The sequence below is a fragment of the Leptopilina boulardi genome, unplaced genomic scaffold (genome assembly GCF_019393585.1).
Source record: "Leptopilina boulardi isolate dan_hultmark-lab unplaced genomic scaffold, ZJU_Lbou_2.1 LbouV2_123, whole genome shotgun sequence".
In the NCBI taxonomy this organism is placed as follows: Eukaryota; Metazoa; Arthropoda; class Insecta; order Hymenoptera; family Figitidae; genus Leptopilina; species Leptopilina boulardi.
Genome location: NW_026137667.1, coordinates 1,009,430 through 1,036,216, shown reverse-complemented (window position 1 = coordinate 1,036,216; position 26,787 = coordinate 1,009,430). Strand labels below are relative to the sequence as shown.

General features: G+C 30.4%; 1 protein-coding gene across 1 annotated transcript; it reads left to right on the top strand.

Moving 5' to 3' along the window:
* Positions 1-880: 880 nt before the first annotated feature.
* LOC127291066 (homeobox protein Nkx-6.2) lies at positions 881-26,323 on the top strand. The gene is made up of 4 exons (XM_051319980.1): positions 881-1,898; positions 7,198-7,308; positions 13,515-13,729; positions 24,746-26,323. The coding sequence occupies exons 1-4, from the start codon at positions 1,253-1,255 to the stop codon at positions 24,959-24,961; spliced, it is 1,188 nt and encodes a 395-aa protein (XP_051175937.1). The 5' UTR covers positions 881-1,252; the 3' UTR covers positions 24,962-26,323.
* The last annotated feature ends 464 nt before the right edge of the window (positions 26,324-26,787 follow it).

The window sequence follows — 26,787 nt, the reverse complement described above, 5'->3', positions numbered from 1 at the left end:
AGAAAAGATATATGTATAACTTTCAGCTCTGCTCTTAAAAGTTACGCGACTTCAAAACCAATTACGTATATGTTCGACTTGGGGCGAACGATATTATTTTTCTTCTATAACGCTACGCCAGAATTTTTAGTATGCGGTCTGTATGAAATACTGGTCGCGGTACTTTCCGTTATGGATAGAATAATGCACCATATGAATTTTTCAAACAAAATTCTAGATTTATCAATATTCAAACTGATTATTATTATTTTCTATAAATATTTCTTAATACGAAATGTTGAAATCACACATTATGAATTTCTTATTGCAATATCATTATTGACTTTTTTCTTAATTTCATATATTTAAGAAATATTTTTAATAGGGAACATATTAATTATTGTAATGAAAAATGAGTTTGTTCCCTCAATTTGAATTATTATTATTATTAATAATAATTAATGTGAAATTGACTGTCAATTTTTGGATTAGTTAATGTTTTCGTTTGCTCATTAGATTAAGCAGTGTTAAGTGTTTATTTGTAATGAAGGTAAATGAAGAGAAGAATGTACGTATACATTTAGCAATAGTGTTAGCCAAACTATTCAGCCAGCAACTGAAACAAGCATTTAGTGTATATGTGTTAGTGAAAAGGGGGGAGGAAACTGGCAAGCTCTTGTTTTATTCAGTTGGGATCATATATTACCAGTTTAAACACACAATGAAAGACGCTTAACAAGAAGATAACGTGAGATTGAAAGGCCACGCCCATAACACGCTCTTTCTCCAAAAAGCACGTAGCGTTGACCAATCGCAAAATAGCCACGCCCACTAACCATCATTCGTGCTTTAAGCAATAGACCAATCCTCACCCCTCACACTCACTACGCCAACTAATGCACCCACCTATCCCGTGCTTTCAGACCAGGCATGATCCAAAGCATGAAGCGGGAAGTCGATTCCACCACTAGAAGAGTGCAGACACTCTCCCCGGTTTCGCGTATTAAACTCACTGTCAGTGAAAATCTATTAGGATCGATAAAATTAAATTTTCAAATTCAAATCAAAAATGATTCTACTCTTCGTGCATCATAGTTGACTATATATGGATAAAACAGGATATTTTTTATATGTGTCAAATGTGATAAAGTGAATTGATTTTGTGTGATTTGTAAAATTATTGAAAAGAAAAACTTGTGAATCTTTAGTGAAAGGGTAGTTTTTAACTTGAGGTAATTTATTGTGATAAAATTCAAATTATGAGTGGTGCGAAATGGTGTGCTCCTTGACTATCGATAATAGCTTCTGTAAAAGAGGCAACGTGGATTTACATTTATCAAGTGGAGTTGGTGCTGTGGTTATTGACGACAGCATCAACATGTCATCAATAAGTGATGCCCATAGGCGTAACAGTCATATGGATGGTGATCGAAGTTCTTCAGCAGGTTCTTCATTGGGTTCATGTTCGCCACCGCCTCCGTCGAGTCATTCACCACCTCCATCGAGACCACCTTGGTTACATGATTTTCATGCTGCAGCGTCGCCTCATGTTCTTCAATTTTTAAATCTTAGTGCTGCCGGTGGTGGTATGTTAAATAATCAACCATTGGCGGCGTTACATTCAATGGCGGAGAGAAGTCATCATCAACAGCAGCACAGTGGTATTCAAATAATTGGTGTTTCTGGACAATCTCAGGATCAAACATCACCAAATGAAAGTGGCAAACATAGTCCCGCTAATTCAATAACGTCCGTCGGCAGCAATCCACATGGTATTGATAATATTCTCTCGAGGCCGACAGCCACTCACTCACAAAATTCAGTACCAACTCCCCAAGGACTATCGACGACAACACCTCATCCTCCACATCTCGCTGCACCTCGTTATGCAATGCATACTGGATTTACAACTTCCACAGGTTCCTGTGAATTTCAAATTTATTATTCTAGTGTGATATCAATTGATGATTTTTAACAATAATAATGATATAGCTTATGAAATATAAAGTTCACTCTTAGTCGAATAATCTATATCGCAAATGAAACATACTTTAGAATTAATTACACTACCATAAAGTTACATTACGTAATTCACTCTGATAAACAATAATTTAAAATATACATTTTTAAATATTGATTGGATGCTTCATCTCTTATCTCATTAGGTAATTTGTTCCATAATCTTGCTCCTCTAATAATAAAAGATTTTTGTAATTAACAAGTTCTTGATATTTTCAAAACAGATCTTCTTTCTCGTAGCCTGTGGTATGTTAAATCATCAAAATTCTTGAATTTATAAATATAATTCGAAATTCCATTAGTGAATATCGAATACAATAGGTTTCCTATAAAAAGCTGTCTTCTCGTCGCAACCTTTATAGTAATCCAGATTTATAACTCTATATTGCATCGTAGGTACACCTGACAGCAATAATCAAAAATGCAAAATGAGAGACTACTAATAACAATCTTGTTGCAGTCAGGAGAGATTCTTTATTTCTATATTAAATTGCTGCAATATAATGTAAACTTTCCTATTGAAAATTTTTCAATCAGTGAAGCTCCACAATCTGGTAAAATATTATAGATATTTTTATTTGTGAAAGTCACCGAATATCCCTATAAGTTGTTCGTAAATCCTAAAACATCTGCGAGGAAATAACTTATAGAACAAAATTTTATTTTATACTATATATTAAGTTAATCAGAATGAATTCAAGTCCTGAGATCCAACCCTAACAGCATTCGGATTTTTAAAATAACTTATATGAAAATATCCGACGGCTTCAGAAATATGAGAATATCCTTGGAACATTTATATCCTATATTGTAACTTCCTGAAGCCGACGGATTCAGAAGCTTTCGTCAGGGATATATATATTCAATTCGCAATTTTCAAAAGGCTATTTCTGAATTATAAATCTAACCCAATATCAGTTTTTCAAAATTCAATATGGTGCACAAAATTTTTAAATTTATTGAATTGAAAGTTGTTTCCCGGATGTTTTTAGGGATGTTGATTACGAATCTGATGTTAGTTTTTCAAAATTCAATATAAACAAATTATTTTTATCCGATTTGCTTGAAACTAACTATAGTTTTAAGTACCACTAATTGCAAATTTACTATTAAATTCGTAATAATTGATCTTATGAACTCTAAGAACAACTACGACAGCTCTCTTTTCTTAAATGTACAGTTTTTCCTAATCATGAAAGGGTTAAAAAAAATCTTCGAAACTTGGAATCGAATCCTAATATATTGCTTAGAACTGTGATCTTAGACATTTAAGACCAACGCGGTTAAGGTATAAAGTTCCAAGCGAATAAATTACACTGTAAAAAATTTTTTGGTTAAAATTCCCCAAAATTCTAGTGACGCAAATTTGCAGGGCATTTTGTGGAAAATTCCCTAAAATTTTCTGGGGAAACTTTTCCCTAAAATTTTAAGGAATATTCCACAAATATTAGTGAATTTTCCCAAAGATTAATATCAATAGTTTAAAAAATTGAAATAAAAATTTAAAAATTTGATTCATGTAGCATTTATATCTTACTTACATTATTTATTGGTACCTATTGATGAAAATTTGTTTTCTTGAAAATTATCAAATATTATCATGAGGTCTCGAACGTAAGCGTCATTAGGAGAGATTTAGAAGTCTAACGCTCTACTAACTACGCCACGGAGGCTCATGGAAATAAAATGATAATTTCAATATATAAGATGAAACTATGTAAACATGCTTTGAAACTTTAAAAAAAGGAAACAAACGTTGAAAATAGTTGTGACTTATGTTATATAATAAATAAAATAAGATCTGTTAAACAAATATTGATTAAATTTTAATTTAATTCTTTAGAAATATAAATTTTTATCTACTTAAAAATACTTATTTAGTTAAGTTATAATTAACTTATCTATGAAATGAATAAATTATATTACAAGTTACAAATAACTTTTTGTAACTTAAGTAAGTTTAAAGTTTAACTTTTTTGAAGAAGGATTTCAAAAAAATTTGGGAATATTCACCACTTGTTTTTGGGGAAAAATATATTCATTGGAATTTTGAGAAATTTTCACCAACTCTTTTTAGGGAAAATATATACATTAGAATTTTAGGAAATTTTCACCTAAATTTAGGAAAATAATCACTTATTTTTTTGGGGAAAACATTTTCCCCAAAAATATGAAATATTCACCAAAAAAAGTTGGTGATAATTCCCAAAATTTTTTACAGTGTATAGGGTTCGATATCCCATCGAAGATTATTTTTTTAGATAAATGAAAATTGAATTGTCAAAGTTCCATGGAACTAAATAGTTATTTTCCTTGTTTGAATTATTCAAAAACTTCTATCAATAATTAGTCAAATATTTATTAACTACGATTTAGAAATTATTACAGAATTTATAAATTCGTTAAATTAACTCAAATTCTATATAAAATTTCGATCACGATTAACTCAACTTAAATTTATTTAATTAACGCAAGCTTGTTTGGACATTTTATTAATTAATTGTCATTGAATAGTAGTGTATATGCACTTTAATTACATAACAAATTTATAAGTGTCATTTTTTACATGAATTTCTTAACTTTACGGAATACAGTGTAAACAGCTTGAATACGCTTGGAATATCGATTCTTTTTTCAAATACAGTAGTTAAGATGAATAAGTCATTTGAAAGAGAATTTAATAAGATTTTAGGTGATGATATGTTCTATGAATAAATGATTGTCTCAAATTCCTGGTTGAGTCTTTATAATAAATTTCTTAACATAAGATTTTTTTACATATATGCAAAAAAGCTTAATTTACTCTCTAAATTAGAATTAGTAAAAATTTTAACATACTTTTAATTATAGTGACTCATATTCTGTTTTTGAATTAGTAAAATTTAACAAATTCAAGAGCAAAAAAGTTACTAATTCAAATTAGTTAAAATTTTTACTAATTCCAATTTAGAGAGCATGCAGCCATTAAGAACTCAATCTGAATGTTAAACTCTCTGTTATAATTATACCCATTATTATGATTTTGTGTTAGAGGGTCTGTGTGTATATATAAATATTACAATTTCATGAATATCTCACATCTCATATATTTGAACTGCAGACATGAATTTTTATTTAAATTTTAAGTCTCAAAGGGAAAATAAAATTATATGCCTTTGAAACCAATCGATCAACCTTTATTATTACTATATGTATATACATATAGAGTTTTTACGTATTTTAAATTATTTCAAAAACGGTTTTTGACAATATTAAAAAAATACACTAAAAAAAAGATTAGATCAAATAAAAATGATATAAATAAAAATCGTTAAAATCAATTATTTATTTGATTCAAATATTTTTAACTTTATTGTTAATTTTTTTAAGTTACACAGTTCAAAGAACGAATCATTTATTTATAGAATTTGTTTCAGGTGGAAAAATAGATATTGAAACGCGCCGAGATAGGAATTTAATAAAAAATGCTTTGATTTACACTGTTATCGATGATTATATATTGGTATAGTGCGTTAACCTTCAAATCACTGATAATATATTCTTCCATATGTCTTATTAAGTATACGAGTAAAAAATTTACTTTTTTAAAAAATATTAATTGTTTTTCGTAATTTTTCATATATTTTTTGAAATTTTTATGTTAGATGTAGGTCAAGGTTTTATATACAATAATATTTCTATTTTTTGTTTTATAAGGGAAATGGAAAATTTGCATAACCCTTGGTATCCAAGGAAGATACCTGAAGCCCGGTGCTCCAAGGTTATGTGGGGATGACGGGGTTCTTGTTTTGGCCGACCCACTAAAAACCACACCCTTTGGCTAGACTAATCCTCACACTACGAAACTGCCGTCAAGCTTTAAACTTCATGGGTGAAGGTCCCTGGGATCTCGCTTTCGAGATCCTTCCATTGATCTTTCTGGCCTATTCATTTCTTATCATTGCAAGAGTCTTCTTCGCTTCCTCAAGGGCTGATCGGATTATTACGGATGCAGCTGATCTGTCAGCCACCTTACAAGCTTTTTCTATGTGGCCGTAATTAAGAAATCAAGCACACTCTTTTCTTGATTGAAAACGACATAAAACCTATCTTTATGCACTCCAAATACTCCAGCCTATCCGCCTCTTCTTGATCAGTGACTACAACTGCGAGCTTCATCTCTCGTTTCTTAGGTTTTCTTCTGCTTCCTAGCACCTCCCCCATGCTTCCAACCGCTTTGGTGACCTCCGCCGTAAATGCCTTCATGTTGGAGTCTTCGATTTTGATCAGGAGGTCTCCTTTTCTGGTAGGCCTTGCATCCACGACCCACGTGTGGTTTAAGTCTGGTTTTACTTCCCTACGCAGATTGCTCAGTACGTCGGCATACGTCTTTCCGGTTGATGCAACTCGGACCACCATTGTAGATCCAGTCGTGGCCTTCTTCTTCCTTAGACAGGATTCGGTGCTTCGATCACTAAGGCGACTGTCTTTATTATCAGCTAGGACATGTTTTACCTTTGCCTTACCAACAAGATTCTGAAGAGTCTTTAGTCCGTTCTTAACAGTCCTGCTGACGTTTTTCTGGATTTCGCAAGACTTTACCATCTTCGATAATCTGCTATCTTTTCTTCAATCCTCTGAAGACATTCAACCTCTTCCTGCCTAAGCTTCACGTATTTCTCGGGTTCCTTCTCGATTGCCTCAGTGCCTAGGTCAGACGGAATCCAACTTCCTCCGCTGCTAACACTAGAGAGGCTCTAAACGCTTCATCTCCTAGTTCCATCTATTTCCTTAATGATTTGTCGAACCGATAAAAACTGAGCGTCCCCCTAATCTGTCTCCCTTGTGACATTAGTAATACTGCAGCACTGTTTTCACTGAATCTTGACGCTGGGGAGCCAACGTGTTTACTCCCAACAGCGTCGGCACTGGGGTATGCCTCCCTTAAACGTCTTTACCCGAATTCTTGTTTTCCATTTTTTTAAATCTCCAAACACTACGACAATGTTTATCAAAAATATCCATAATTCTTGGTAGTGAACATCCATCAGTGGATAATGATATTTATATTAGGCAAAGATTTACAATACCTTTAAACAAAATCGTACAAACCTTGAGAACATATTCCACAAGTATTCATTTTTCAAATTCTTTTAAATTTAAAAATATTTTTTACATTTAAATTATTACTTCTAAAAGTTAATTCTACATCTTTCACAGGAATTAGTCAATTTCAACAACGTACAGAACAGCGACATCCATCTGTTTATTGGCCTGGTTTACAAGGATTGGTCAGCGACCCACTAGCGTGGAGGGCCAGATTACATTCTTGTAAGTACAAGATTAAATAAAACACTAATTTTTATTTAAAAATTAAATTAAATATTGATAATTTACGTCGTTTAGAAAAATGTTGTTAAAAATTGACTAAATCGTTTATTTTCATCAAAAAAAAAATTTTGGTTCAGTTGTGGACAAAAAAACTGCTAAAAATATGAAAAATGAATTAAAACCACCTCAGATATAGAAAAAAGTAACAATTTATTTATTTCAAAAATCTTCAGCGGCAAAACAACAACCAGAAAATATTATTTTTTAGTCCCTTTACAATGCTTGCATTGTCATTAGCTGGTACGCATTTTGGCAAACTTCAAATGCACAGGCCGATCACATTCAATGTATTTGATAGAGTTTGCGAATGTCAATTTACGTGGTATTACAATTTGCAAAGAAAGAATGCAAACGTCCACGTTCTCAATGGCGAAGACTCTCTTACCTTAGCGCGTTTAGCCGATGTTTTGGCTGAAGTTGCCTTGGCACATTTAGCTCTTGGTTTGACTGTAGGATTTCGATTTCTTCTGAGTCGACACGACTAAAAAAATTCATAAAACACTAATAGTAATAAAAAATTAATAATCGTGACATCAACGCCAATTACTTTATTTACTTTCTAATTATTTAATTGCTTGAATAAAAATTATTTTATTTTTTATTTGAATCAAAATTTAATGCAATTTTAGAAAGATTGAAAAATTTATACAGAACTCTCTCATCAGGTCATTTAGAAACGTATAATCTCATTTTTGCTGCAGTTCAAAATATTATGACCAAAGAAATTTTATGGACTTTTTCTTTATTTTATTAAAAAGTAGAATTTAATTTATCGAACGAGGAATATGTATATAGCTGGAATATACAAAAAAATATATAACGTAGGACCAAAAAGTAATCTTCTTCTATGCAATTTTTATGAAAAAATATGATCTTTTACGATACTTTTATCCCCGATAAAAACACGCAGAAAGAACATAACCGCATATATGTAATATAAGCAGACACGAGCGCTCAGCAGAACAAGCTATCATATCTCCCTTCTTAAGTTGCTACAACCACATGTGCAACTGTGAGGGTGATCTATGCTTTTAAAAGGGGATGCCTGCTCAGTCACGTGTTCTACTGATTCAGGCGTGATTTTACAAAATCTTATTATAGTTATCTTAATTGTTTTGAGTGAATTTTATTGTAACGGGCGTGACAATGTTACTAAAACATGTTACAGTTGTGGGCATTCATAATTTATCGATGTAAAATCTAGTGATGTAATAAAATTTAAATTTATCTCTACAAAGAGATATCAAAAGATGCCTATTACTATGACAAAGTTAACTTTCATTGATTTTTATCAATTAAATTATTGTAATTTTTATACACTGTAAAAAAGGAGTCGAAACAAACTGAGTTAATTTTATATACCTACAAAGTTAATTTAATGTTAATTTTTTTCGAGTTGGTTTCTCAATTCCAAAAATACTCTAATTTTTAAGCAGTTCCGGTTCACTTCTAAATTATTTACAATGCAATTTCTAACTAAATATAATCAAGAAAGTGTGTTTTTAAATGACAATCAATACCCTGGAGACATTTTATGGATATCCTATTTTCCAAAAACCACCGAATAACTTTAAAACGTCAGATATATTCTATTATTCTAAAAATAATGTCGGCTTCTCAAGACGTCTAAGCAAAAACTTAAATCATTTTCATTGAGAGTGAAAATCTCCAAATTGTGACAATTTGAGATCGGAAAATCGTGAAAAGTTTTAATAAATGATTTTGGTCAACTGAAGTCCACTTTTTATAGAATAATAAAAGAAAAAGGTGCCGTAAAATAGCAATGTTTTAAAAGTCATCAAAAAAGAAGGAAACTTTCAGTTGAATTTTGTTATCTCGAAAAGTACCTTTTGGAATAAATCAGACAAATTCCGGATAAAAATATTTCTATACACGTTTAAACGGAAGGCGATTTTGCGACAAAAATATAGAAGTTTAGAATGGTTTGTTAGGCAGTTTTAAGAACCGATATAGTTTAGTCTTAAAGAACATATCTGAGGACAGTAAATCTTTGGATCAATAAGTGATCAATATAGACTGAAAATTCGCCAACTATTTCCGAGGGATACAATCCAGATAATATTTACAACCTAAACGAGACTGGTTTGTTTTATAAGTGCCTTCCGGATAAAACTTTTAAATTTAGAGGAGAATATTGCCACGAAAGAAGACAATGTAAACAGCGCTATTCTTCAATGTGCTAATATGACCTTTGCCTCTTCTCTACATTGTAAAAAAACGACCTCGATTTTTTAAAGGTATGTTAATTATTATTCGTATATGTACTCTAATTTAAATGGAAATAATTTGTTGAGTCTTAATTTGTTTCTTCACCATTCTGCAATTTCTGTTCACAGGTGTAAAGACTACTTATTAAATGTGTTCGTTACAAAAAGACTTGAGTGACGATGAGGCTTATATTTAAGAGGGGCAATCACCTAGTGGGTACCAAGACGTCTTTAGGATAACTTTAGAACACTCCAAAGTGTTTTTGGACTTTGCGTCAACGTTCCGAAGACATAAAAAGGACGACCAAAGTATGTTCTACACGGAGAGAAAAAAAGGCTATGATAACCGGAGACCCAAGCAGTAACTGCCTGAGTGAACGAAACAATATCATTAAAGCTAACACAACTTGGGTCCCAAGTAGTATTTGCCTGGCAAAGCAAGCTGCATTAGCTGGTCAATCTAAAGCGGCGTTCGCTTTGTTCTGCACAGTTGCAAATACTTGACACACATCAAACATGTCCTAAAAATGGCCAATGAACTTCTTCGTAATATCTTCAACAGTCTTTAGGTCAGACGTAGAGCTCGGTTAGGTCGTCTTTATTTCTTTCTTTTTGACATCTATAGAATGCCTTTTTGGGTATACATTTTTGGGATGTTCTAGGGATGTCTTTAGAACGTATTTTTAATAATGTCCCAAAATATCCAAAAATTTCCAATTGCAATACCTATTTTCGTATATAGTCACCAAAAGGAAAGTGCATGCCGAAATGAACCCCGCTTACGAACTTTACCAAAGCTAAATTTGGCCAGGCCGCAGATCGAACGACGTCCGCCTCGATATATGGAGGACACGGAGGATTTATTGGCTCGATTTCTGCTATAAGACGATTAATTTCCATTTCCCATGAGCTTATCTCTTGGAGTTGTTCCTGGCAACTCTAGCATTCACGAAGTTTAATGTTGGCTGCATTTTCCTTCGCACAATAACATTCTCATATAGAGTATTTGTTTTTTCTAATTTTTCAACATCTAAAACTTTTTGTATCTTTTACAAATAACTTCATGGAATAATTATGTGCACATCTTATCATAACAACAATATGAAACTTACGTTCTACACTTCAACAACAAGAAAGCATCAGTCTGAAGTTAGCTGCGACGCACATCGCGTATCGACAGCGATCGATACTTTCATTCGACAAACATAAATGGCGATGGCGCCAAATATCGACGTAATAATCATGTGTTTGGTCATATATATATTATATCATATTAATAATTAAATGTTTTACAACAATATTATATCTGATGAGGACACGAAAATATGTTGAAACGCGTCATTTTATACAGACTTGAAATTACTAAAAAGCCATTAGGCCAAACAAAAACTATCATCTTTTATTTATAATTTATATATGTTTAAAAATTAAAAACGTTACTCTTGATATTGTTTTGTTATTAAATTTTCATGTAAGTTTTAATATATTGCATCTATTTTATAGTCTCCATATCTCCATAAGGAAGCAAAGTGTTCATAAAATGAACACATAAAAATTCATACTTCAACTTGGCAGCGGTTTTTGTTTTCGTAGTCACAATACTTTTTTGTTGACAGTATTTTCTTATTTTCTACCCTTAATTGTTGCAGGTGAAATTTATTATTATTTATACAATTGTAGATCAATAAATTCTGATTTTGTTATATTGCGCTATGAAACTAAATGTAATTAATATTGTAATCTTTTTATTACATTGTGATACTAAATTCAATGTCAGTCATAATTTTAGACATGTTAGTAATTGTAGAACAGTTTTAATAAATTTTTTACTAAATTATAAATTAATTTTATTCTTTCTACAAATCCATTAAAGTAAAAATATATAGAACTTGCTATCAATTTTTATTGTAATACGACTTCAGATTCTCAATAAAAAAAAACTTCAAAAACTTGTAACGGTTTATTTATTTTAATGCAATAACGCATGTATGATGATTAAAAGAAAACGTGTCTGACTAAAAACGACTCGCACCCCTAAGTCTAGTTAAACGATGCCCACACTCGATAGCAGAAGGGTCTCCCTGAAATCGGCTTATACCACTGCAGGATGACCCAAGCTTTATACGAGCCAAGCCAAGCAACACGAAAAAAATATGTTTCTCACAGAAAGGCTGTATTTTTACTTTGAATAGCTTCAAAAGAAGTGATACAGAAAAATATAAAAAAATGCATAGTTTTCTTAAACCTAATATTGTAATAAAATTTAAAAAATTAAAGTTATCTTATTTTTAATTATTAAAATTTTAAATTATTATTATTTTTAATTATTTTTTAATTATTTTATTAGAATTTAATTTTAGATGAATTTTTTAATTTAAAATTTCTCTTCATTTTCAAAAGAAATTTGTTACTGCGTTAGTGTGTGTAAAAAAAATCGGAATTCTTAAGCTAAAACCCCCAAGGACTGTTATATACGGAAAAATAGATAGCCCTGTTTTTCTAACGATCTCTAGGGGAAACACCGAGGTAATGAAAGCTGGCGGGTAACGAAAGCATTTAAATTAAAAGTACTTAGAAACGCTTGAATCGATTTGAAACAACTAGACAATTCACGAGTATTTTAACAGATCACTGCGCGTTATAGTTGCTTCTGTGATACAATTATGGCGGCAACAAACAAAAACTGTTTTTACAAATTTCCTTGATTATAAATATATTTTTTTATTGAATTAAAAGAAATAAATCAATTTCTGACTTTTCCCAGTTTTTCAATTTAATTTTTCAGACTTGTGAATGTAATATTAGGTTTCCTAAAAGATATATGAAAAGGAATTTTTTTAACTCCGTTTAATTTAGTTTCATCCAGTTATCCTAATCCTTTTTAATATATTTTAATCTATTTGGATCCAAATATATAATTTCGACAATAGTGTATTTTTAGTAAAACAGTTAAAACCGACTAGTGACAAAAATTTATATACATTTAAGGCCTTGGCCTTAAGTACATGACGTATCGAAGAAAAGATATCTGGATTGGGTGAAATGTGGTAAGCAGCTCGTTAGGACCCTTCTCGCCGACTGGCCATTATTGCCTCGTTTCGTATTCCGTTACAAATTGCTTTATTAAATTAAAGTGCCACAACCCACACTCGGAACCCCTCTATTCTCTGTGTTACTATCTACACCATGCACTCATATATATACACACAACTTTCGTACACTTCTCTCTATGTATAGTGAATCCACATCTCTAAAAGTCGCTCTCCCTCTCTTAAATTGCTAACGGCAAGCTCCATTAATATTGTTATATTTTAATTAATAAACGAATGCAAAATGTGTCTTCAATTATTCTTAATTTGAATCGAGAATAAATTATTTTTGTTTTTATTTCAATATTTTCAACTCATCGTTCATTTTTAAAGGGCTGTGAAACACTTTCGAATAATTACATAAAGGGCATATTTGGGTGTTTGACACCCTGTGATGTTCAAGTGTGTCTCATTTGAAAGGAAATAGATTCGAGTCATAAAGCGATCATTAAAATTTAGAAAATAGTAACCGGAACATGCGTGCCAGCTATCGTCGACTGGAGCGACACTGCTCGAAAACAATTCAAATTTTACACTAAAATAAAATTATTATAGATATGATATTTTTCGCTAAAATTAAATATAAAGAAAGCAATTTAACCTGCATGCCTATATTTCTGTTAAAAATTCCTGTACACGTTCTTGAACATTTTTTTGTACAATTTCAGCAGCTGATCTTCTAATCTAGTTTTGATTCAAGTGTAAACTTACATAGAACTGTAAAGGCATTCAAGATCTTGTACAGTGATTTTTAACATTGATCATAATATTTGAAATAATAAAAAAAATATTAATAAGAGATATGTTCTGTTAAATATTTATTTTGTAGTGTCCCAACAGCTAGGTTGTCAACAAACAATGGCGGGGACAGGTGGAGGCGGCACTGGAGAACATGAGGGTGGGAAAAAAAAACACACGAGGCCAACGTTTAGCGGACAGCAAATCTTTGCCCTTGAGAAAACTTTCGAGCAAACAAAATATCTCGCAGGTCCTGAACGAGCTAAACTCGCATATGCCTTAGGCATGTCTGAATCTCAAGTTAAGGTAAGTCTTTATATAAATAAAAAAATAATCGAAATGTTTTTATATATAAATTCGAAACGATCGAATGTACCCCAAGCATCATTGCTCAGGATTATCATATAATTTGTTGGTGTTAGAGGATATATTTCAGGAAATCCTACGCAGACGTTCTAGGGATGTTTTTGATGGCTCGAGGAAATTTAAAATAGCAATTTTTAATTCCCACAATTATTGTAAAATGTACTTTTTATATGTTAAAAAATAGTAAACAATTAATAAACAGTTTTTAATTGGTTTAACCTTAGCCGCAAATAATCCGTAACTATCGTTCTGTGTCAATCACTTTGTTTGATCGTGGAAATCCGGAAAATGGATTACTGACAAATATTGCACAGATTAAGAAGATAGTATCCACCACTATGTCTTTCGCCTGGCTATCTTTTCTGGGTTATCAAGATTAACAGTCTTTTTCGACCATTTGATCGCCAGCAGCATGGCTTTCAGAAAGATTTCACCATCTCTTTCGATCTCGACTTGGCGTCACGATGCCTATACCAGAGGTGGGCACCTCAAAAAATATAACAAATTTTGGAATTCCTTTATTGATACAGTAACTAGGTGTTTTTAATTTGGAAAAGATAACGGAAATCTTGAGTTTCTTGGGTAAACTAGATTATAAAATCTCAGGAATATAAGGTAGAATTATTGATCTTACAAGGATCAGTGGATTCAACATCAGTTCTTAAATTTGAAAACCAATTTTTATATCCGTGTTTATCTACACTTTTATTTTGACATATGGTCTGAAATTTATAAATTAAATTTCAGAATTCAAAAATTAAATAAATTAAAACAGTGTCTGGCTGGACAGAGCAATTAAACTCTCTAATGTTAGATTTTATGAACAGAATTTAAATTTTATTTTTGATACTCTTAAAGAAAATAATTATCCCTCATCTTTTTTATCAAAACATATAAATATTAGATTTCAAAAACTCTTCTCTTCAATTGAAGTACAAAAAACACCTTTCGATACAAGCAATATTATTGCTTTACCTTTTGTAAATGAATTAAAATCTTTTTTTGAAAGCATTTATAGAGACTATGATGTTAAAGTCGTTTTCTCTTATGAGAAAGATCCTTTTAAGGTTTTTTCAAAAAATAAAGATATTAGGAATTTTCAATATAGGAATCGCATTGTTCATAATATTCCATGTCAATGTGGAGCCTGTTATATTGGTGAAACAAGTAATTACATTAAAGACAGAATTTATCATCATAAAAGAAACTGCAGACTTGATAACAGAAGTACTAGCTGCCTTAGTCATCCACGTACATGATCAAGATAACAATTTCCACTTCGAAAATACTGAAATTATTTGCACAAAATTGAATCACAAAAAAAGATTATTCAAAGAGTAATGTAGAATCGCTACTATCCCAAAACCTTTTTTTCAAATAGAATAAATAAAAGGTTGACAAGCAAAAATCCTCTTTTGAAAATGTGGTTCTGAAAATTCTATTCCTGGATCAATAATTGAGTAACTATTTATTTTTTAATATTTTGTATAATTATTAAAAAGGCAGGAGAATAAACCAATATGATGAATTGAAATTTCATTTCCTTATATTTTGTTCTTGTGTGGTAATGCGTTTTGTAGAAATCCTCAGCGATCATCGCTTCGTCAGACATAGTTGCTGCCGCCACTGACGACAAAGTCGTCGTCGTCGTCGTCAACACCACTACAAGCTGCTCTCGTTTTTTCCTTTTCTACAATACAACCATCTACTAAGCCCTATTTCAATTGCAACCCCACCACTTGAGTGTAACTCCCAACTCTCAGTGAAGTTGCCGTTCGCATTTCAAGCTTTCAACCCCTGTGTGTGTATACCAGGCAACGCTCATGCCCACAAAGTCTGAGTCGATGTAGCGCTGTCATTGGCTCATTTCAAGCCGCCATATTTACATTTTTATTGAAAGCTACAAGGCTCTGTGAGTGATGGCAAGGGGATGAGCGAATGGTGAGAGGATGTAGGGAGGGCTGAGGAGAAGAGAGGGTTCGTGAGAGAACCTAGGAGAGAACTGCAGAGTGTGAGTGAAACAAAAAGAAGGGTGGCATTCAATTACCTCGGATTTCCTGGAAAAGCAGCGATTCGTTTCCAAGTATATATATACATATATGTATCAGGCATTGAACAGAGAAGCAAGGCTACCTTGTGATCCTAACTTTCGTCGTATTTTCAGAAATATGTCGGCCATATTTACATGCACCCTCTTGTTGATACTACCAATTGATTCTTTTTTCGCACACACATTTATGCACATATACAAAAGTTGAGATTCAGTATTGAGAGAAAAGAAATAACTTTGCTAAATTTTTTATCATGGTCCTTCTAAATCAATTTATGAAAAAAAGAATAACTAAGCAAATTGAAAAAAGAGTAGATCAATAAATTCAACTATCGTTATTATTAGGTTTTTTTCAATTGGATATTAATATTAATTTCAAGAAACAAAATTGACTATTTTGTTAATTTAATTAACATAATATTTAGATATTCAATTCCCTATGGAGATTATGGGTTTACAATCATCCATTTTTTAGATATCGCACTAAATCACTAATAACGACGACGAATTGGTTTAGAAGATGTGGTCTGGAAGATATACTAATTTTAATTCTATATGAGACGGAATTTGCACGCGTATGTATTATCAAAAAGAAATTGTCATGTCTTGAGAAAATCATCTAATTTAATATTAATAATTTTGGAAATCATACTATAACGTTTAATGATAGAATCACTAATCACTAATCACTAATCAAAATTTATGGTTAACTATAATAGTAAATTTTTTTAATTTTTTCAATTAAAGTCTGAACTGTTATACGTATGTAAGATTTTTTTTATAAATTTGTCAAGTAATTCGAATAGTTGTTTAGCCAATTTATATTGTCATATAAAACAACACAATAGATTTAATATAAATCTTGGACAATAATTATTGGTGATTTTATTACAATTATTCCGCAGGAAATAACGATGTTACAATTAGGACCAATGAATGCAAAGAATCGCTTCAGTACAGTTGAGGATACTTGAGTATAATGTATAATTGAGCATAATTCACTATAGTAAAGGAAAATTGATAAATCTATTAAGAATTTTTTCCAGTTCAATAATAATGTTCTTTTGTGAATTATTCAGAATTCTTTACAACACAGTTTTCTTTTGTGTCAAATAAATACCATGCGGTAAAAATATTAGATTATAACTCATCGTAAACACATTAGATGGTTGTCACCCTCTTAATGACTTCGACTAAAAGCTTTATATATTTTCCTTGGTGTAACAAAGAGAATCTTCAAGATTTTCCATTAACATTTTGATAGAGTATAATTAATTATAATTATTCTAGAATAAAGATGTATAACAAACAAATTAAGTATTTGGTTAAAAATTTAATAAATATTTAAATTTTGATTAAATACAACGGCGCTTCACGGTTTGCAATCGAAAAAACGTGTCTTTTATTGTTACAATCCCTTGCCTTTTCTAATCGCGTTTTGTAACTTCGTAATTCCTTCCTACTTTTTATATTGCTCACGGCACAAGTGCCTTATTCCGCCAGTCAACGCGGTCCAATGTTTCACCCTCTTTCGATGATCAGTATTAACTGGATTGGCTAAAATGAGAGTTTTTCCAACATTTTATTAGCTCTATAAATTCACGGGAAGTGTTTGGCGATTTTTGTGATCCATAAATTTTGAATCTGTCATCAAGTTTTTAAGATTTAAATTGCGTAATTTTCATTTAAACTTGTTAGCTCATTACTCGATTGTTTTTAGAGTAATTGATTATAAAATTAAAAATAAATTTTCAAATTATTTATACAAATAGGTATAGTGAACGATATTTTAAGTTTTCTGTTCCGTCGGATTTATTTTGGGTAAAGGAATTTATATGAAAAGAGAATTTTTAATTTTGAGAATAACGGATGAATAAGCTTCTGATGACAGTAACTGTCATTAATTTTTTTTACTGTATATTACTTTTACAAATGTTTCTGTATCTTTTTTTTATCGTTTTTTAGTCCTCATAGACTGCGGGAAAAGATTATAACAATTCGTTATGAAAATCGATATTATTTCCCTAACTTTATTAGTGCTGCATCATATTCTCTATATTTGATATTAGAAAGTAGGATTGACTCTGTAGGGGCATATGTGTATACGGCTAAATATAATCTCCTCTTTGTCGAATATCAATATCGATGACGTCAATTAATACGAGTGAAGACCTCTTACCCTCAAATGTATCATCATGATATTTCATGCACGAACGGCAATGGTATGGCATGTCAATGTGTAGCATGGTATGGCACAGCTTAGTATGATAAATCACAGCAGCAGGCGGCGTTCCCTTCTTTCACTCCCCGCATCTCTTGTACACTCTCGAGTAAATCTTGCATGCGCTAGACTAGTGGTATTCAATTACATAATTTCCGTATTTAATGAACACGATAAACATGTTATTAATCTAGTTTTATTAAAATTAAAATTTTTTATTATGTGATTATTATTATGTGATTTTGACACATACATTTGGCTTAAAATTATTCAGAAATTCAATTTTTAGACCTTTATATTTGAATAAAATATTTCAAAGTTATTGATTTATTTAAAGAACTGTTATGAGTCGACAGAATATTGACTTTTTGGGTTGCTTGTCATGGATGTACTTTTAAAAGATACTTTTTGAAATCTGCTGTAGTGATACGTCAACTTTTATATCAACCTTGATATAACCAATTCTATATACAAACCTTGTTTTTAACTTTGTCTTCTTTTTTTTACTTGTCTTTAACCTGCTATTAAAAACGATAATAACTATAGAAATAATAATATTGAATTAAATACCACTAGTAAATTAATTAATATACAATATTTAGAAACTGATACAGTTAACACAAAATTTTATATGTTTATATTTTCCTCAATATTTTAGTTTATAGAAAACTAACCTCAAAAAATTTGCTTTATTGATTACAAATTTTGTCATATATAGACGAGACAAAACGATCTTTGCAAACTCGCATAAAAGAACACAAAAAAATGAATAATTCCGTGGTTTTCCGACATTGCACCAACTATAAACATGAATTTGATTGGGAAAATGGAAAAAATTTGGACAATGAATCTAACTTTAAAAAACGACGAATATCAGAAATGATTCATATAAAAATCAATCATTCCACAATTAATAGAAAGGAAGACATATTCACCCTAAACAAAACTTTTTTTCCTCTTCTCAGATGAATGGACACGTGTCCATAAAGAAAAACAGACCTCTTGCACCTCTCGTCAAAAAGTGTTTATATTCTATAGTTCATTGACTTTCCTCTTGAAGCGAATTACTTATTTGAAGAAATATATATAGAGAGAGATGTGATGAGACGCTCGAATAGAGAGGTAGTGGGAATTATTACCCGCCAATTCATCTAATTCGGAAACTTTCGTAGAAATACGAATCCTTGCGAAAGGTTTCTTATATAATTTTGTTCTCATGCTTTTTCAACACGATTATAATTGTCCTCGAGATTGACTTATCGCTGCACGATAAGCGCGTCGCCGACGACCTTATAGTGTGGCGATTTTTAAGTGGTTCTCTTCCAATGTAAAAGAGGTTTCATTCCTCGCCTCGTGGTCAACTCCAATGGCTTGTATTCCAAGTGTCCGGACCATTCATTTGCAAGTGGAGTATTTGACTATAAAGAAAGACCGCGAGTCGATATTCTGCATTTGGAGGATAATCTCTTTTTACTCTCAGGAAGCGATAAGTCCCTATTTTATATCACAATGTATTTGTATTTGTCTCTAAATTGTCTATATCTCTCTCTACATCTAAATTATTATTATATCTCCATTTTATTGACTAATTTAATTCGCATGATGAGCTCATCTATAATAAATAATATGATCTGACTGATATTTGCTTTATTTGAGAATGAAATGTATAAAACTATTTGCGATTGTATGATTGTATTAAGGACTGATTTATTTAATATATATATATTTCTATGATTTTTGAATTTAATTTGTATGTTGTATATTCATGACCTTTTATTTATAAATGTTCACTTATTGTGACTTCTTTCATAAAAAAGAAATCGTTACACTCTTATCTACAATTTTGACTTTCGCATATGAGAAAATTTTAAATTCATTTAGTTGACACTAAACTGGTGAGTCGAAATATCTTCCTCGCTTTTAATTACTTTCATTCAAATTTTAATCTTATTTATAAAAATAAAAAAGTTGTGGAATATTGTATTAATTATGACATGCTAAAATGTGCGTTATGTTTTATAACAAATTAGGTATGTTCGATTGATTTAATTTTTATACGAAATTTAAAAAATATGCTTTAGACCTCAGTATAAATATTAAAGTGTTTTTTTGTGTTTAATAAATTTAGCCTGATGAGGTTGGCAAACCTGGCCAACGAAACGTCGCTCTCCTGACCTGACGATACACATTTGACTTTATTCAAAGTTTTTACCTTCCCACGATCATTTATTTTCTACCAACAATAATACAATATGGAGGGATTTAATTCTAACTATTTATGAATAATCATTATACTTATAGGACGTCATCAGTTTTAAATTAAATTATGAAAATTCTGCTGAATTATGAGATAAAAGAACATATATATATACCTTAAATTGAAGAAGAGGAAAAAATGTAATAAAATTTGTTCTTGTGAAATTTGATTTCAGAATAAAAATAGAATATTGGAGATAACAGAAATCGGTGAAGCCATTTGATCTTCGAGTAAAGACTGAGAGGGCTGTAGGTAACATGTCGGTATGGGGAGGCAATACGAGCATAGAATATAGAGGAGGCCATTATCGCTTGTGTCCAAGTGTTTATCTTCATTTTTTCATTGTGCATCACTTTACTAAAGTCTTTGAAAATTATTTGTTTGTTAACTAATTTTATTTATTATTTACAAACTTACTTTGAATTCGAAAAATGGAATTAGAATTTTTTAAATTATCGAGTTAAAATAAGTCATGTGAATTAAAAATATATATATATAAATGTATAAACTGCTTACTTTACGCTTTTTAACAGTACATTGAACATTCAATGATCCGAGTGCATTTATGTCTTAGGAAATATTTCTGAATATTATTCTCGATTATGGTAAAATGATCTATTTTATAATTTTGTTGTTTTATGATTGTAAAATAGAAAAAAATCCACATATTTTTTGTTAAAATAGCCTTCAAGTATGGATGTATCTATTCCAATCATTTTGTATAGTAAACATACAAAATCAGTCTAATCCTTAATAACTAGAATGTAAAATTATACTTTTCTGCTCTAAAACACATTAAAATTAAGTACAAGAACAATTTGTCGCATCTTAATAGGGTAAATGAGGTGTGTGGTGGAAATATTCGAGTCACTTTATAATAAATTCCCGTCACCCATCAACAAGATTGGGCGCTTATCGGAACGAGGATTTTACGCGCTTTGAAAACTTTGCATTAGAAAACTTTGCATTATTCGTCCCTTCACAAAAAGGGAACATGGATGTGCTAAAGGGGACGTTCTAGTATGTACAATGGGTACACGCAGTTATAGATGTGGTTTTATACGTGGCTTTCGAGGACAATATAACAGTCTTAGATAATCCTGATTTAATAAATCTAACAGTTGTGTACCGATAACTGGGGGGTGCAACTTCCAACACGATAGCAACGTGTGCGTAACTAATGCGATAAAAAAGAGCAAGAATGACTCTAAAAAAAAACCTTTTAGCACGTGTACTAAAATGTATTACATTGAATTTAGACAAATTTATTTCATTCATACAAATTTATTACTTATATTTAATATACATATTTTGGGTTATTAATTTGAAAAAAATGTTATTAATGCGGAATACTTAATAAAGAAACTAAATAAATTATGTTATACACGGTATAAAGGAAATTTAAAATAGCAAATAAAGAAAAATGATAAATAATTATTTATGTGTATAAATAAAATTAACAACAAGTAAAAACAACGAATTGAAAAATAATTTGTTTTGTTGAAAAGTAATATTTTTTTAAAAAAAAATTATGTGAAGTTGTAATACCGACTCAATTTGATATACATATACTAGGTTGAAAAATATTTGACATGTATTTTTCTATATATGTCAGCAAAAATTCTTTTTTAGGGGAAAAACCCTACCCTTGCAATATGTACATTATATGAACATATATAGTAGGCCAAGCGATCCAATTTCTTGGACTAAAATCAAGATATTGTTAACATTGCCTGAAACTTGTTACTCTTTTTTTAGATAGCTCATTGCAAATCTGTAGACGAATTTTTAAAATTCAAAATGGCTAATTCAATATGGAGTCAAAATTTTTCTAAAAAACCGGTTCCCAAAAATAACTTCCCCCGCCTTAATGCGGGTATTCTAGTGTGTGTGTACAAAAAAATAAACATATCTTTTACATTTTCAGATAATTTATGGCTTCTAGATTATTTGTGTAAGGAGAATATCTTCAATTTATATGAAATACCTGAGTTATGAAGCCTTAATGATAATAATACGAAAGGGATCACCGCGTATCAAAAATATAACTCTGTTTTTTCTTTAAAACCGCGTGTTTTATAAAATTTACATTTGTTTAGATTTTTCTACATTTAAAAAGTCATATAGTTTTCTTCTAATAAAAAAACGATAAATAAATTTTAAAATTTCTCTTATTTTGTCAAATTTTAATATATTTTTACTTGAATCTGGTAAGAATAATACCTACAATCAAATATTTTAAGAAAATTTTTGGTTTTTGTGTTTTAGATTGGTCAATCATGTCAACCGTGAAATCACTTTTTTCAGGCGTTCTCTTCGATGACCTATCAACGCCACCATTGATACATTTATATTCATTTTATAAGTAATATTTTCTGTAATGTTAAAGATGTAAATATACATTTTGTTAAAAAAGTTTGATTTAAATATTATTTTACTTCTAGAAAAAAAAATCCTAACAGTAGTAAAAAAAAGTACTAATACAACACTAGAATACCCCTAACTAGGTTTAAATATTGTTCTGTTCAGTAATATTGGCTAGTCACTGAATAGAAAATCTAATTAACATTTCAACCTTGCAATTTTTTCGTTCTTGTAACTTTCATAAGGTTATTTAATTCGTCATTCACTAAATTGAGTTCAAACTTTTACATTTCAATTATGTAAAATAGTCAATATAGATCACATCATGACGAAAGGACTATACGCGATATTGCTTAAAGATCAAATTATGGTTATTCTGTATAAATTGTTTCTTAATTAACTCAATCACGAAACTAGTTTCACAAAATAGACGATATCACAGTACACGTTCATCAACTTTTAGTCTTTGATACCGACTTCATGAGATTCTTATGATTATGAATCTCATGCCTTTATCATCTGCCCGATCAAAATTGTTTTGGGAGAACTTTTGGAATGGAATCGCAAAGAAGCAGTTGCATCGGTCTTAATACATGAAATTTAGGTCGTTTGGAAGGGTATTTTGATGAGTTGAAAATTTGTATGAGGAAATGTATTTCTCAATACATTATTGTCAATCTCTGCTGCTATTATAAAACTTATTTGAGGCCTTTAAACTTTACTTGATAAAGTAGACTTAGCTTTGTTTATGGTTGCGAAACATGCTAGCTTCAATTAGTTATAAATATGTTATTTGTGGAGAGGTCAATGTTAGGAAAATCACCAATTATGAAAGAATTAAATTTAAATCGATCACATACTGAAGGGATCTAATAGGTAATTATAATCATTAAAATAACTCAACAAAAAAATTAATTATTTTCTAATTATATCATAACTATATAGAGATATTAGCCTTTGGAAATTTAATCTTTTTCTTTATAGAATATCTGTATAAAATTAACCGTCTGACTACGCAGGAATCGTGCTCACTTAAGGTGCCCCTCTGCACCTATAAAGCTTAAAATACGTACTTGGAGTCCGTGTCCCCACAACAATGTATTTAATTAACGTTACGGGCGCCAAGGGAGCGTGGAGCACAGACTAGAGAAGCGATTGCACCCACTGGGCATCCATGATCCCAGCCAGTACTGTGCTACTACACTTTACTAACCTAACTTAACTTCTCCTCCTCTTTTCATTCTTCTTTGTTTTTTCCTTGAGAGTTTACAGGCTTGCTCAATGACCACCAAGTCGAAAGTATAATTAAATTAAATGCATAAAGCTCTTTGTCTTAACGGATTACAAAATAAACTGCCTTCATATAAAAACTCTTTTTATTTTCAAATTATAAACTTTTAAACGATAAAATAAAATTAATTTTCTTTAATTTAAACAAAACATTGGTTAAAAGGTTTTTATTTAATTAAAAAAAATTTCAAACTTTAGAATAAAAATTTTTTGTCTGTGTTTATTAATATCTTATTGAAAGGAGTTTAAAAACAAGTTATAAGTTAATAGACACTTAAGTCAATTAAATGCTGGAGAAAACTATTTAAATTTCAGAATTTCAATACATAAGATTAGAATTTGTTAGTCAACTGAGACTGATAAAAGAAATCGAATTTCCAGTTACTTAAAAAAAATTCTCCCTCGAAAATGACCAGTTTCTGGAGATGAGCCATATATGTAATTTATTAATATATAATATAGTATGTCGCACTAATCCTGTCCCTGGCTAATCCGCCACCTCTTGTATAATTAGAACACGGTCGTGTTAGAATGTTGGAGGGTATAGAAGGAAAGCTTCGATTAATTGTAGACCGAAAATTTTGATTCAGTGAGAAAATTTATATGTAGAGTAAAACGTATACCCTTTTAGTAGAAATTAAAAATTACATTTTAGATGATCGTCTGACGTTGTAAACATCAGTTAAATATAATTATGATGATAAATTTAATTTTGAAAAATCACTGAATTTCCTTACATATCATTAGTAGTAAATAATAATCTATATGTTACAGGTATGGTTCCAGAATAGAAGGACAAAGTGGCGCAAGAAACATGCAGCGGAAATGGCGACGGCCAAGAGACGACAAGAAGAGGTGGAAGGTGTCGTGGCTGATGCCGAAGACGCATGTAGTGACAGTGAAGCTATGGGAAATAACAATGGAAACGGAAACAACGACACTGCAGCGAAAAGACTCCGTAGGGAACTCGAACAGCAATATGGTCCATGAATGGGAAGAAACGATTAGACTTTCCAGCTTGAAGAAAGGCGTGGCCATGGAGAATGGGGGCGTTGCAGAAATAGTCGGAGAGAATTCTCCAGCGTGAGTTCCCCCTACTTTTCTTCTAACCCTCCACAAATTCCAGTTCCACCATTCCCATCATTGAAACCCAGCTCTCTATGTCCTTCTGCCGTATTTCCCATATACAGAAGACTTGATATGATCATCTGATTTGAGCTTCCTCTTTTATTCACATTTAGAAAGGAAACAAATGACGGTTTCTTATCCGTTATCGGATTGTTCAAGGTAGAATCCTTGATAAAAATGAATAAGAGTGATTCGACAGGTCTACCCAGGCCATGATAATCGAAAATTCATGCAATAAAGAAGGAATCAACAGGTTTTGTGTATTATTTAAGAAAAAATGTTATGAATAGGAACATCATCAGTGTACATGTAACAATCAACTAAAAAAAATAATGCACAACTTATATAATTATTCCCAACTTTAATTTTATTCAATTTCTCAAAATGTAAAATAAAAATTATACTGTTAAATACTCCAGAAGCAAATATTACAATACATGTATTGGAAGTAATTTTGTAAAACGTAAAGTAACGGTAAATAAATAGGAAGTTGCACGATTATCGAGATCTCATCTCGATTTTTAGAGACAATGTTGCCAAAAAAAAACCTTTCGAGTTTATATACCACTGTCAACGAAATTTTCGTTGCGAATTGTAAGTTTCGTGTAATTAAAATTATTTCCTTGCAATTTGGAAGATATATTCATTTTTTACCAAATAAAAAAATTTTTATTGTTCACTAAAAGTGTGTGTAAAGATTTCATTCTATATGCTTATTGGTCAAAAATACTTTCTTTAATAAATTTATAATTGTTTTAAGTCACATTCAAAGAATATTTTATGTTACAAAGAAATTTTTGACCAATAAACAAAGAGACTGAATTAAAAATATATTCACAATTTTATTTCAATTATGATCGACATTTTTATAATATAATCTTGTTTATAATATTTATGTAATTAAAAAAATGTCAAAGTGTTCGATCAATTTACTTTTGTAATTATAAAATGCGATTTTTTCTTCTACCGATCTTTAATAAAATTTGTTTTATACAACACCCTTTCGCCTTTTAAAGAAGAGCCTTATCAGAATAATATAAAAATTGTTAACACTTTGAAAAAATAATAATAATACATATGTTGAGGAATCATATGCAAATGAACTAAATCAGCTGCACACACCTATAATACTCGCAGAGTGCAATAAGAAACAAAAACCGGAACAACTATAAAAACATTTATGTATTAATGTATATTAAAATATATCTATTATTTAACTATTTATATCATGTTTTAGATTATAAAATATAATTTGGAAACATAATAATTTCATCCGCGGTTAATTGGCGCTGTTTAGAACATAATATACCTTCACTATAATAATTTATTTCTTAAATTTATTATTTGTGGCTCAAATATATTTCAAGATATCATTTGACAAAGTTATAAATATATAATTATAATTTTTACGAAATTTCTTATTTGGACTGTGACTAATTTATAAAATTTTAATCATATAACAATATTATTTTGTTCATATTTTTACCTTGTTTTGGTCATATGAAGTAGTAAAATATATTTAAATAATAACTTTTAAACTTTTCAATAAAACAACATTTTTGTAAAACATATAATTAATAATTAATATGATATAATATATATGACCAAACACATGATCTACTTTAATTTTAAAGTATGAAATTAATTAAATGATTTTATTCATCAATAAATACTTATTGTTGCCCGGC

Excerpts from the sequence above, each read along its gene's own strand:
- LOC127291066 (XM_051319980.1), top strand. The coding sequence starts at position 1,253 with ATGGTGTGCTCCTTGACTATCGATAATAGCTTCTGTAAAAGAGGCAAC. Across the intron at positions 1,899-7,197 it reads TGGATTTACAACTTCCACAG|GAATTAGTCAATTTCAACAA; the intron begins GTTCCTGTGAAT and ends CATCTTTCACAG. Across the intron at positions 7,309-13,514 it reads GAGGGCCAGATTACATTCTT|TGTCCCAACAGCTAGGTTGT; the intron begins GTAAGTACAAGA and ends TTTATTTTGTAG.